The following is a 14,655-nucleotide window of genomic DNA, read 5'->3' as shown; positions in this document are numbered from 1 at the left end:
CTTTTAAATGGTTCCACACTTGTAAGGAACATGCATTTGTGGGGTGAGCAGCAGAGCTAAGTATTGGGTTGCGCCCATGAAAAATGTGCCAAATCTTCTCTAGTGTGTAAACCTTTTGAAGTGTGCAAGAAAGTGGTTTGTGATACGTAATCCTTGCCTTGCTAGTGATATTGACGACGTAAACCGAGGAGATGAAAGTGGGCCTTTGTAACCTGTCAAGCAGAACCTTTGTAATAAAACTGTTTAACTTTATTCCCTGGACTGTCATCATTTAATTGCCTGTAGTGCGAAAGGGAAAGCGGGAAAAGCAAAAGCTTATCTAGTCCCGCCCCCGTTACCCACAGAATACATTATCTTCATCATACCTTTTTTCCAGTGACATTTTGACACAACATATTACAACAGGTAGTAATACAGAGCTGCAGTCTAGCTCCTGACAGTCACAACAGATTATGTGTGTGTCTGCATATGTGTCCATATTTGTCCGTCATGAGTGAACAACAGTCTCATCTTGTTGCATGGCATGTCACAAAGTCACACGTCTCCTCTCTTTTCCTTCTCTCCTCTCCTTGTCTTCTTCTTTTCCTCCTCCACCACTCCTTCTCTCTTCTGCTCGTCTCCTCTTCTTCTCCTCTCTCTTCCTTCCATCTTCTCCTCCTCGTCTCCTCTTCTTTTCCTCCCCTCTCTTTGCTTTTTCTCTTCTCGTTGTCTCCCATCTTCACTTCACCTCATCTCTTCTTCTCCCTTTCTCCTCTCTTAGACCTCTCTCTTCTCCTCCCCTCTCCTTCTCCTCTCTCTTCCTTCCATCTTCTCCTTCTCATCTCCTCTTCTTTTCCTCCCCTCTCCTCTCTTTTCCTTCTCCCTTCGCCTCCTTGTCTCCTCTTCTTCTCCTCCTCCGCTCTCCATCTCTCGTTGCCCTTTCCTAGATTTTGTGTACTAAAAAAAAAGAGAGATTTTTGTTTGTTGTTTGTTGTTAGAACAACCATAACACCTGAACCATGGTTGGATTGCTGACATGTATTTGTTATCATTACCTATTGGATATTATGTAATTCCCAGCAACAATACACAACATATTGGATTGAACTTCTTTTTTTTTACAGTAAGTAAAAGGACTTAGTTGATTATACAAGTTCAAAGGAATAGTTTGACATGTTGGGAAATCTTATCTTTCTTGTTTACAATCAGATGATTGACAAGATGTCCCCCAAAGTCCAAAATCTGTATATCAAACTTCAAAGCTCCCAGTAACGACACACAACGATGACCAACAAATGGCCTTGTGCCATATTGTGGAGGAACAATGGCACAAAACATATAGCATGTAAAAAATGTCTCTTTCGAATGTTGGGCGTTTTTTATGCTCCAAGAGACAATTACTGTAATAGACTCAACAAATATTCCTCAAAACACAATTCAGAGTGCTTTTATACATACTTTGTAATGGGTATGGTTTTTCTTTTTTTCCAGACATAATTCCCTCCGTTTGTAGGGAAAGGTTGCATTTCAGTTTTGATGTGATCAGTTATACAACGAACTGTTTTGACAATGCGTTAACAGTGTGGTTTAAAACTCTAAAAGAAGTGTTCATATTTTTTCATCCCAATTGGTCGGCTACACTGTTCAGATGCATAATATTCATTGGCTATAGCTGAAGAGAAGTTACTGTATACTCTTTGGGCACTTTTTCATAGTTGTGATAACACTGTATGTGTTGAGATTGTTATTTGTGTATATACTGTTTCACTATTTTACACTTTGCTGACAACTTTGTGGTCCTACTTACAGTTACTTGTACATTTTGTGCAAATGTGTTAGTAGTAGAAACCGTCTCTTACCGTGACTTTGAAGGTCCAGGTCCAGAACTGAATTCTGGATTACTGTAAGCTCTTTGGACCAGTCACTCTTCATGGACAGACAGATGGATCCTGGAGACTCTACTCTCAGTCTGTGGTTCTGACCTCTGCAAACACAAACATGTTTTATTCACATCACATTGATCGTGTGGACACACACACACACAAACCAGGAAGTCCTTTTCAGTAATGTCACACACATACACACACGCTTGTAATGCTATCTTTGTGAGGACACTCATTGACATAATGTGTTCCCTAGCTCCTAACCCTATAACCTTAAAGCCCCAGTACGTAGGAATTCCCCCATCTAGCGGTGCGGTTGCATATCTGAACGTATTCTTGATGTTGCATTCACGTGAAATCGGGCAGACGTCAGACAGACAACAGACGCTGCATGTAACAGGATAAACAAGCGTCTATGTAAACAAGTGGTCCGCCAGCACGAGGCAAAACAATACAGGCCTGACAATATGTTGTCATGGTGATGTCGTATTGTTTACCTGACCCACATTTTATTTTTATTTTTTACCGTCTTTCTCTCGTCAAGTAAAATGACATCCGGTTGGTTTGCCGACAGCGTCATTCAGGTGTCTGACTGCACCTGAATGCAACATCAGTGCCTCCGTCCTTCCTCACACTACACAGTGGTGACATGACAGTGACCGCAGCTGTCCATGGTGCTGAACCGCGTGACGTTGTTTACACTCTGTGTTGTGGCCTGTCTGTGAAAAGTGCGCTGCTCAGGGACTGGACAGATCTGTCCCACTTACTTTCTCTCCCACTCCCTTGTGGGAGATCTCCACAGAGTAAAATAAATACCCCCCCCCCGATCCGCTCGAGCGCGGCTGAACTCCCTGCTGCAGCTGTCGCTCCTGCTGACAGCAGACTGGGGGAGAAAAAATAAATACATTTCGCTTTGGATGGGTTTAAGCAATGAAGAAAGGAGTTGGCTAAGTTTAGTAAAAAGACCCTGAGGCTAGACAGGCTAGAAACATAATGAACGTTATATGTCATTAATATGAAGTGTTTGCTTGTTTTGCAGTTAATTATGCACATGATCCGTTTGACCCCAAAAAGGAAAAAAGGATCAATAGGCTACGCAGCCTCCGTTTCCTTTCTGACTGTCCGTCCAGAGTGGGGGGGTTTCGGAATGGAGGGGTTTCCCTAATAGCCTTTTCGGAATAGCGGGGTCTTTAGAAAAAAAGGAAACCCGCTGTTACGATGAATGGAAGTCTATTTTCGGAAAGGTGGGATGTAACCACTCAGTTTCATGTTTTTATCAGGTTTCTTACCGTGACTCTGAAGGTCCCCATCCATATCTGAACCACCAAGGTTGTTTGGACCAGTCACTCTTCATGGACAGACAGATGGATCCTGGAGACTCTGCTCTCAGTCTGTGGTTCTGACCTCTGAAGACACAAACATGTTTTTATTCACATAACATTTATCACTGATCAGTGGACACACACACACACACACTATAATCACTTCCTTGTTTGATCCAGTTGTTGACCTCCACCACTCATAGTACTTTGACATTAAATCCATGTTTATCCAGTCACCGTGACCTTTGACCTTTGACCTTTGATGTTTGTTCTGAGTTTGAAGAAGTTGTGTCGAGATGAATGACTCTCACACTCTGACACTACAGCAACAACATTATAGCTGCTGCACAGCGTTGGGTCGGGTCCGGGCTATTTTTTGGCAAATTTGGGCAACTTCAGGCAAATTCAGAGCAACAAACAGTAGAATGGAAAGACAAGACCATTGACTTTATAATGTTCATTTTGCACCAGTTGGGGAATGAACCCACGACTGCTGTGACCAAAGACCGTCATCTACCGCACTGACCTAATTGGAAAGTAGAAATTAATCAGTGGCTTCACAGATTAAGTAAGCTATTCACTGTCGTGCAGGTAGATATGAAACCACTGTGAAAAAAGTTCAGCTTTGGGTCAGGTCCGGGCAATTTTAGGCAGAATGCCTCCAAGACTTTATGGCAGGCCTCCCCAACAACCACAGGCCATCTATCTATAAGTATCCTTAATTAGAAAATACATTGCAATGATTTAGACCTGACAATCGGCTAATTGAAGCTTATATACACCTGTATCAGATAAATTACTTATAAATTACTTGAGGGTTTATTAGGCTCTATGTCTGGCCAATAGTTCAAACACACCCAAAGAAGAGGATATGATGAAAGAAAGATGATTTCCAGGGAAGGCACTTTTTTCGTTTTTGAACAGCAACAGTCTATTACTTTAAGAGGTGATAAATACTATAAAGCTGCAAGTCAGCAAGGTCTATCATATCAAAACTTAATCTAGGGGTGTATAGGAATAAAAAAAATCGCAACTAGAATTTGCCCTCCCAGGTGATACCGATATGTGAAATTTTGGGTCTTGGCTCAAGGACTAGGATGTTTCTGTAGAGTTTGGTTAGTTTTCGCCCATGGGAAGTACGACTTCCTCGGAAGAAGAAGAAAGAAAGAAAGAATTCCTAGGAACAGGAATAACAACAACAACAACAACAACAATAATAATAATATTGTGTTGACACTCACTTGTCTCAGACTCCAGTTTCTCTCCTTCTGCTCTGTTCACTCTGGACCCCAGGAAGAATAGTCCTTACCAAGGTGAGGACTAATGGGGATCCATAATAAAAACTAAAACTAAACTCTAACATGGCGTCTGAACAGTTTCACTCTCACCTCCTCCCTCTGCTCTGTGTTTACTGGAAATCACACACGTTCATGGCATGGATCTATTAATATACAGTAATAAATCCATGGTTCATGATGACAGAGGGAGGGGAAGTCTCTTTCTACAGTAGAGTGGCGCCACCTGCTGGGTAACTCCTGGTATTACACCTGTATGGACAGGTGAACTCTGACACCATGAATAAACAGTGAGCTGAGATCCAGCTGTGGTAGAAGAGCTGCTGAGAGATTTAAAGACACTCCACTACAAGTTACAGCTCAGTCTGTTCTCTGTTTTATTCATCACAAACGTTGTCATCAACTTTGTGTCTTAGTGTTATAACTTAAATTCATAATTTTTGCAAATACTGTAAAAAAATATATATATTTTTTTTTTTACAACAACAAATAAAACCTATAATGGAATTAGGACAGTGCAGAGAACACAAATAGAACATATCTATAAAATAAAATCTGTTAAAGATACAGTTTCCTTACCACTGTAACAAATGAAAACAACAGTGCAGAAAGTACACAGGAAAATAAACAAAAAGGAAAGACTTATAAAAACATACAAATAACCTGAGAAATTTCATATTAAGTTTAAAATTGAACTAAATGTCAAAGGAAAAATGAACTGATATTGAATTTAATTGAATTAAATTGACCTCTGGTTAGTGCTCAGTAAATCTTTTTTTTTATTCATATTACAAATCTTACAAGCAGATTATTAAAAAATATATATATATACAGTATATATATATATATATATATATATATATATATATATATATATATATATATATATATATAGTAGTTAATACAAAGAAGGTAAATAAAATATACAAACATAGAAAATTTAAATCATATATACGTCACATGTAGTTTTCTGGGGTCTGATGAAGGGAAATATATAATAAATGTTGATATAAATGTTGTGCATATTTGGTCTTAATATTTTTAAGTGAGTCAAAAAATAGAGAGCTCTTTTAAGAAAACAGAAAGCAATGGGGTTACATTTAGAAATGTTTATTAATGAAATATTTTGCCATGGTTATTTAAGAGAAATTCAAAATGCTGTTTACATGACAGGAAGAGAAGTCTGGACTGGTCTGGTCTGGTGGTCCTATGTCGCAGTCAGTCAGATCCAGGTCCAGATCCAGTTGTAGTAGCTCCAGCAGGTGAACACACCTTACCCCCCCCCCCCCCCGGTGTGAAGATGCTGGAGGCGGCTGAGCGGCTGGAGATACTGTCAATCACTGACTGTTTGACTGTTCACCAACTGTTCGCTAACTTTTCACCAACTGCTTACCGACTCTCTTTGCAGACTGTTTGAGTTTTTGCAGAGTTTTTGCCGACTGTTCTCTGACTGTTCACTCTTCACAGACTGACTTTTTACCAACTTTTTGTTGGCTGTTCACTGACTGTTCAACGACTACTCTCTGTTTACCGACCGTTTGCTGACCTTTCACCAACTATTCACCGATTGTTCATTGTCTTTGACTGTTCACCGCCTCTTAACTGTTTACCGACTTCTCGCCGACTGTATGTCTGTTCACCGACTCTTTGCCGACTGTTCACCGACTTTTCCCCCACTGTTTGACTGTTCAGTAACTATTCACTGACTGGTCACTAAATGAGTGTACAAAAGTAACTTATATAAAAAAAAAGGTACAAAAATCTTCTGTGGAGATTAATAATCAATAAATAATGATTGATCCATCAGACTGTGATGTCGCTCTCACTGAATCAGTTTGAATTGATAAATTAAAGACTAACTGTATGAAAATTTAGACTCAATCGTATTCTTTATGCTGCATTCACGTGGAATCAGGCAGACGGACGACAGCCACTGCACGTAACGGGATAAACAACTGGTACGTCAGCTCGAGGCAAAACGATGCACACGTCACAATATGTTGTCATGGCGACCTTTCTCTTGTCAACTTAAGTGACATCCGGTTTGTTTGCCGTCTGCCGTCTGCCTGACTCCACCTGAATGCATCATCAGTGTGACCCTCCATGGGGGTAATTACAAATTAATGAAACAGACTAACAAACAAAATAATCGATTTTCGTGAACAACAAGAGAAGTTACACAGTGGGGATTCAAGCTGTAGATTAAATTTCACAGTCACCACGTGACCTGCTGCACTGATCAACAACATCAACGTCTCTGGTATAAAAACTCTGATGATCTGAAGCTGCAGAAACGTCTCCGATCTCAGTTTCTTCTATTTTCAGCTGCACTGTTTGCTGCTGTGTCACGGTTTTAGTGTTTGTTTTTAGAGGAGATTTTTCAAAATAATCATAAATCAAAGCATGAAAAGCATATGTAATATTTTGCCTTTAAGAAAAACATGGCATTGCTATGAAATTGACCGTTATTTCTAGGCTATTGCATTACATTACTATGCAATTGATTGTTATTTCTTGACATTATCATGTAATTAACGGCCTGTAAATTAAAGGTTTACCAAAAGGAAAAATAAAACAAAACAAACACAAGTATTACAACACTATAACGGACCTTACATGGATAGTTCTGAAAAAATAACTTGTGTATTTAGTACAACAATAAGTTTCTGTAGATACAGCATCACAGTAAAAGTACTTCTTACAAGTGAGTGAATGATAAAAAAATTATGAATGATGAATAGTGAATATAGGAGCAGAGTAAAAGTTTCTATAATTACAGTATCACAGTAAAAGTATTTAGTTAGGAGTTAGTGGAGTAAAAGTACTTCCTGTACTTGAGTGACAGGTGAAGCTCATTGTTCCTGTTTGACTCAACACCTTTACCTGTGACTGGATCACTGATGATTGACACATTGAAGCTGTTGGAGCGTTTTCTGAGTCTGTGATGTCATAGATGATGTCATGTGTGATGTCACATCCTGACAGGTTCACCTGCTGCACTTTACACTTTATTTCACTCCCACAGTCTCATCAGCTGTGGAAACAGCTACAGATCAGACTCACTGCAGAGTCTCCAGTCGAAAGTCTGGACTCTTCACAAGATCATGAAGCTGCTGCAGAGATGAAGAGCTCAGGTCGTTGTATCTCAGGTCCAGTTCCCTCAGGTGGGAGGGGTTGGACTTCAGAGCTGAGACCAGAGAAGAACAGCTGATCTCTGACAAACTGCAGTTGTTCAATCTGAATAAAGAATAAAAGAAGAAGATGAAATGAAGAGCGCGCGCACACACACACACACACACACACACACACACACACACACACAGCTGAAGTGATCAGATCATTGATTATTGATCAGACTGAGTGAAATGAGCTGAAAGTGAAGAGTCATTGTCAGTGTTCATTCATGACATCAAAGTCAATGATTCAAGTTCTGAGTGAAGATCAATCAGGTTCAGTTGTGGATCAAAGATCTAAGATCTACAACAGTAACAGTCAGTGAACTGACCTCAGAGTCTCCAGTCTCCAGTCTGGACTCTCCAGAAAACCACTCAGATGCTTCACTCCTGAATCATGAAGGTCGTTGAAGCTCAGGTCCAGTTCTCTCAGGTGGGAGGGGTTGGACTTCAGAGCTGAGACCAGAGAAGAACAGCTGATCTCTGACAACCTGCACCACTCCAATCTGAATAAAGAATAAAAGCAGTGAGTTGAGGACAAACCTCCTTGTTGACAGCGTTCAGTGTCTCATCATCTGTTCAGAGCTGAAGAAGCTTCAGAAAGAACAAGTTTAGAAAATCAAAGTCCAACAGCTGAAGCAACAGGAAGCAGGTTAAACAGTCACATAGAGAGAAAACAGCTCATTAATATTCATGAGAAGCTGCTGCTGCTTCAACACAGACGCAGTGACTCCGCCTCTTCACCTGTCAGCTCCACCTGTGGCTCCATCCAGACAAACTCATGTTGTGCAGCCACATTGATCAGAGATTTACTGACCATGCTCAAGACAACAAACGTGAGGCTGAACTCTGTTACCATGACAACTAACGTGTAGAAACACATGTTGAATGAAGCTCAGAGACAGAAAAACCTGAAACACACCTTATTATGGGATGTTGGCTTTGAATGTGTCACTATAAACATCACAGAGCCTCAGGAAAGAGGTGGAGCCAGCAGCTATTGATTATAGATCAGTTATTGTCTGATACATCACATGTGTTTCTGTAGTGGAGGTGAAACATGAAGAGAAACAGAGACTGGACTAAAAACCAGTGAGGTGCAGTCAGGGCTTTGATTTATTCACTTCATCTAAAGTTGGATTCTTTTGGACTTTCAGATAACTTTACTACAAGTTCAATGTGTCAGAATGTGGTGATTTTCATGGTCTAATAAAAGCCAGTAAACAGAGCTAGCTTCTGTCCAGGCAGCAGCTGCACAAACCACTCAGCCATGTGTAGTATTACAGAGCAAAGGCCCAGAGCTGCTCTGCCTCTTCTGTCAGTACGGTGTGTATGTGGCTGTTTGCACATGTGCAGTAAGTTCCCACAGAGAGTTCACATGGAGGTGAAAAGGCACAACGCTACGCTGCCTCTTAACTTAACTGCACCATGTCTGAGCTGCACTTCTGTTCACGTTGCCTTGGTGAATGGTCAACACACAGACGTGTCCCCTGGCTTTTTAGCCTCCAGCAGTTTAGCAGCTAATTCAACTGCAGTGATGCTCCACTGGAGAGGTGAACACCTTAATGAGCTTTCATCTGAAGAACAACAGCAGCTTTTATCTGACGGGAGACCAACGCCTGAGCTACGGTGGCTAACAGTTAGCAAGTTGTAACCTACTCTCTCTCTAAAACTTAGACACTTTTACACACACACACACACACACACAGCCCAGGTTGTGTGTCTTCTCTGTTGTAAACCTTGTAATAACAGCTTGTTGTGTACAGTTAACATCCTTGTTGCTCAGGTTTGAGTGTGGATGTTGTTAAAGGTTTGTTGTGTGATGTGAGCGGTGCTCCAACATGTGATCCTGTTATTGATCTGAGTTGTGTGTTAATAACAGCTGATGTCAGGACGGCATGGATTGTGGGGAAAAGGTGTTGCACATGTTTAAGACTTGGATCTGTGTAAGCCATTGTGCATCAATCTGTTTGTTGTGAGGTTTTTGTGTGATGAGCTGTCTGAGGTGCCGACCCCCCACAGCCCTGGTCTTGGTCTGTGAGCGCCTGCCTACCCTGTCCTACAGCCTCAGTGTGGATCAGTAGAATATCAGCCTCATGTCTGCAGCTCAGTATCAACACAACTTTCACATCACATTCATCTGAGCACAGAAATAAAACAGAGTCTGACCTCAGAGTCTCCAGTCTACAGTCTGGACTCTCCAGAAAACCACTCAGACCCTTCACTCCTGAATCCTGCAGCTTGTTGTGGCCCAGGTCCAGGAGTCTCAGGTGGGAGGGGTTGGACTTCAGAGCTGAGACCAGAGAAGAACAGCTGATCTCTGACAAACTGCAGAACTCCAATCTGAATAAAGAATAAAAGAAGAAGATGAAATGATTGATGATTGATCAGATGTGTCCTGATCAATGATCAGTGTGTAAATGAGTAGAGGGACTTTGTCCTTGTGTTGTTGTGGATCATCATCATGTGGCCTTCTACACACATCATCCACATGTCAGCAAAGATTCATCAGCTGCTGCTGACCTCAGATCAGTCTGTCAATATACAATCAATATCTGATCAATACCTGTTGGACTAAACACTGACTACAACTCTCTGATTCAGGACTGAACTGGATCAAAGGTTAAAGACACACACACAGCTGAAGTGATCAGATCATTGATTATTGATCAGACTGAGTGAAATGAGCTGAAAGTGAAGAGTCATTGTCAGTGTGAGAGAAGAACAAGTGGAAACATGAGACAACAACTATTTCAAACGTCCTTCATTCATGACATCAAAGTCAATGATTCAAGTTCTGAGTGAAGATCAATCAGGTTCAGTTGTGGATCAAAGATCTAAGATCTACAACAGTAACAGTCAGTGAACTGACCTCAGAGTCTCCAGTCTACAGTCTGGACTCTCCAGAAAACCACTCAGATGTTTCACTCCCGAATCCTGCAGCCTGTTTCCAGTCAGGTCCAGGTGTCTCAGGTGGGAGGGGTTGGACTTCAGAGCTGAGCCCAGAGAAGAACAGCTGATCTCTGACAAACTGCACCACTCCAATCTGAATAAAGAATAAAAGCAGTGAGTTGAGGACAAAGCTCCTTGTTGACAGCGTTCAGTGTCTCATCATCTGTTCAGAGCTGAAGAAGCTTCAGGTCCAGAGGCTGTGGACACAGTCACAGTGGCTCAGGAGAAACTGTCCACTGTGTGAAGCTGACCTCTGACCCCTCACTGACAGTGGAGTCATGTGACCAGAGGCTGCTTCACAGACACTGTGGACAGGAAGTAAACTCCTTTAATGTCATGTGACCATGAGCTGAAGCTTCCTTCCTGTGGAGCCCAGTGTTGATGTTCATGAGCCTCAGTGTCTCCACAGTGGGATCATCAAACCAACACTGTTCTCTGAGCTACAGGACTTTAACCTGACCTCTCACACTGGGAAGCTGCTTTGACCTTTGACCCTGAACCAAGCAAAGAGGGAAAACTCAGATCTACATCACATCTGCTCAGCTTCAGCTACAGTGGCTGATCCAGCTGTTCTGTTAGCAGCTTCACCTGAGAGCAGCTCATCATCATCATCATCATCATCATCATCATCATCATCATCATCATCATCATCATCATCATCATCATCATCATCACCACCACACTGACCTCTGAGTGACCTCTGACCCTTCACCTTCTACCAGCTGCAGTAACATGGAGTCACAATCAGTTGCTGCTTCAAACTGAACTTCACACATTTGAACTGAACACAGACAAAAGTCCAACAGGTCCAGTCAGTGAACTCACCTCAGAGTCTCCAGTCTACAGTTTGGACTCTCCAGTCCAGCACACAGATCCTTCACTGATGAATCACTCAGGTTGTTGTCACTCAGGTCCAGTTCTGTCAGGTGGGAGGGGTTGGACTTCAGAGCTGAGGCTACGACTTCACAGTGACTCTCTGAGAGCCAACAACGAACAAGTCTGTGAAGAGAGAAAATATCAAATGTGTCAGAATCAAATCAGATGAAAGCTGCAGTAAAATCACAGTTGATGCATCTGATGACAGGACGTGATGATGTGATGAACATCTGAGCTTCAGCTCATCTTCTCTGACTGAGTTTGTGTGTGTGTGTGTGTGTGTGTGTGTGTGTGTGTGTGTGTGTGTGTGTGTGCGCGCGCGCACGACATGAGTTTTGATGAGGTGTCCAGCAGCAGTGCAGTGAAGCAGGTGGAGGCGGAGCTACACTACAGCTGATCAATGAGGAGCATTGATGATGATCTACCAGGTTACTGATGTTCTGCTGCTTCACCTCTTCACTGTTATTGATGAAACAAGTGCAGAGAAAACACTAAACACAGGTTCTGCTTTTCTCTTGTTACGGTCCACTACTACAGCTTCCTCCACTGTGGGATCGATACATATACCAATACCAATCAATACAAATACCAATAAAGGAAAAGCATTGGTACCCCATTATCTATTCATTTGACTTTTTATTTACTGTGTTGTGTGTGTGATTTTATGTGCTACTCTTTTAATTTCCCCTCGGGAATGAATAAAGACATTAATTGATTGAATGACTGATTGATTGACCTTCAACAGCAGGGCACTGTATAACATGACAACATTTACAACATAACATTTGGCTGTGGTTCTCTTTAAACACCATGGTGTTTATCTTAAGTATTATCTAAACTACGGATCAATAATTATATTGATCATGTCTGGACTCACCGAGCCTTCCTGCAGTTCCTCACAGCTGGGATCAGTCTCCGTCGTCCCTCCACTGATGTCTTGTACTTCTTCAGGTCCAACTCATCCAGAACCTGCTCTGACATCTGCAGCATGTAGGCCAGAGCTGAACACTGGATCTCAGAGAGTTTCTCTGATCTGTTCTCTGACTTGAGGAACTGTTGGATCTGCTGATGAACTGACTGGTCCTTCATCTCCATCAGACAGTGGAAAATGTTGATGCTTCTGTCAGGAGAGATTTCATCAGTCTTCATCTCCTTCAGGTTGTTGATGGTTCTCTGGATGGTTTCTGGACTGTTGTCTGTCTGACCCAGCAGACCTCCTAACAGCCTCTGGTTGGACTCCAGAGAGAGGCCATGAAGGAAGCGAACAAACAGGTCCAGGTGACCGTTTCTACTTTTGAGGGATTTCTGCATGGCTCCCTGCAGGAAGTCATCCAGGGTTAAACCATCATGTTGTTCTCCCAGGAAGTTCTCCAGGACCTGTGTGTTCCTGCTGGTGAAACAGTGGAACATGTAGACTGCAGCCAGAAACTCCTGAACACTCAGATGAACGAAGCAGTAGACTGTTTTCTGGAAGATCACACTCTCTCTTTTGAAGATCTCAGTACAGAGTCCTGAGTTCACCAAGGCCTCTGTGACATCCAGACCACACTGCTCCAGGTCTTCTTGGTAGAACATGATGTTTCCTTCCTCCAGCTGTTCAAACGCCAGCCTCCCCAGCTTCAGAAGAACTTCCCTGTCGGCCTCCGTCACCTCCTCTGGACTCCTGTGTAATGGCTGAAAGACTGACCGTATTTTGGAGAGGACAGAGGAGGATGGGCGATTACCTACAAAGAAAAAATGAGATTTGTTTTACAGTAAGACTCAAACATTGGGAAAATTGATTATGTATGCACTCCACCTAGAACTGTATGTAAAAACAATACCATGATGTATCAAGAAAGATTCTACACTTTTAACATCCATGATCTTACTCTTTTTACTGTAATATGTGGACCACTTTGGAAAAAGATGCATATTATAAGCCTAAAAAAGAAAGATAGATAGATAGATAGATAGATAGATAGATAGATAGATAGATAGATAGATAGATAGATAGATAGATAGATAGATAGTTAGATAGATAGATAGATAGATAGATAGATAGATTTGGGAATATTTAATCTGCTGTCTTGAGCATTTTCAGGAAGTGTCACCAAGACCTGACCTTTTCACATTAGAAAACAGACAGTGTTCAAAATGAACATGTCCAAAAGTTGGAGATTTCTTTTTATTTTGGCAGCTGATGAAAACAAAACTTACAACTTTATCACAAACTCTACATATTGTTTCCCCATGTGTTAATGTCTAAAGATACTACTGTATAACACAGCCAAGAACCTCATCATGCTATAGTTTGTGGGTGAAGTGGTCTCAGTAACAGGTGTTATCCTGGCCTTACCTCTTTGTGCAGATCCGCTGCAGTGACCTGACGCAGCTGACTGTGACTGGAGGAGACTGCACAGCCATTGACCACTAACAACAGTTTATGAAATGCCCTGTCCAACTCTATCACTCACCGTACTTGTTCTTCTTCCTCTTTGTCTGGACCAGCAGGAAGTGTGAGAACAGGTCCGTCGTGGTCTTGGGCAGCTCTCCTCTCTGGTCTGTGGTCAACATGTGCTCCAGAACTGTAGCACTGATCCAGCAGAAGACTGGGACTTGACACATGATGTGGAGGGTCCTGGACGTCTTGATGTGTGAGATGATTCTTCTGGACAGATCTTCATCACTGGACCTCTTCCTGAAGTACTCCTCCATCTGGGCGTCAGTGAAGCCTCGGACCTCTGTTACCCTGTCAACACATATAGGAGGGATCTGATTGGCTGCTGCAGGTCTGGAGGTGATCCAGACCAGAGCCGAGGGAAGCAGATTCCCCTGGATGAGGTTTGTCAGCAGCACGTTGACTGATGACGTCTGTGTGACATCAGACACAACCTCCCTGTTGTTGAAGTCCAGTGACAGTCGGCTTTCATCCAGGCCGTCAAAGATGAAGAGAAGTTTACAGACAGCCAGCTGCTCTGCTGTGACCTTCTGTAATGTTGGATGGAAAACATGGAGCAGCCTGAGAAGACTCAACCGCTGATCTCTGATCAGGTTCAGTTCCCTGAAAGAAAGCAGAACCAGCAGACTGACATCTTGGTTCTCCAAGCCCTCGGCCCAGTCCAGAGTGAACTTCTGCACCAAGAAGGTTTTTCCAACGCCAGCGACGCCGTTGGTCAGAACCACTCTGATGGGT

The 14,655-nt window shown here is 42.3% G+C and overlaps 1 protein-coding gene and 1 long non-coding RNA gene across 2 annotated transcripts in view; both read right to left on the bottom strand.

The window, feature by feature from the left end:
* LOC146986584 (uncharacterized) overlaps positions 1 to 14,655 on the bottom strand; it is a 387,075-nt gene that overhangs the window by 64,749 nt on the left and 307,671 nt on the right. The window contains exon 20 of the mRNA XM_085780291.1: positions 9,822 to 9,995. Within this exon, the coding sequence (XP_085636417.1) occupies positions 9,822 to 9,995 (174 nt within the window). The remainder of the gene's footprint in view (positions 1 to 9,821; positions 9,996 to 14,655) is intronic.
* On the bottom strand, positions 551 to 4,608 carry LOC146986597 (uncharacterized). The gene is made up of 4 exons (XR_015036043.1): positions 4,426 to 4,608; positions 3,152 to 3,268; positions 1,839 to 1,963; positions 551 to 936 (listed from the first exon to the last, which is right to left on the bottom strand). It is a non-coding gene; the product is annotated as an uncharacterized LOC146986597 (long non-coding RNA).

Source organism: Trachurus japonicus, chromosome 6, assembly GCF_045865225.1.
Source record: "Trachurus japonicus isolate A0001 chromosome 6, Traja_1.0".
Taxonomy (NCBI): Eukaryota; Metazoa; Chordata; class Actinopteri; order Carangiformes; family Carangidae; genus Trachurus; species Trachurus japonicus.
This window is presented reverse-complemented; position numbering and strand designations above follow the sequence as displayed.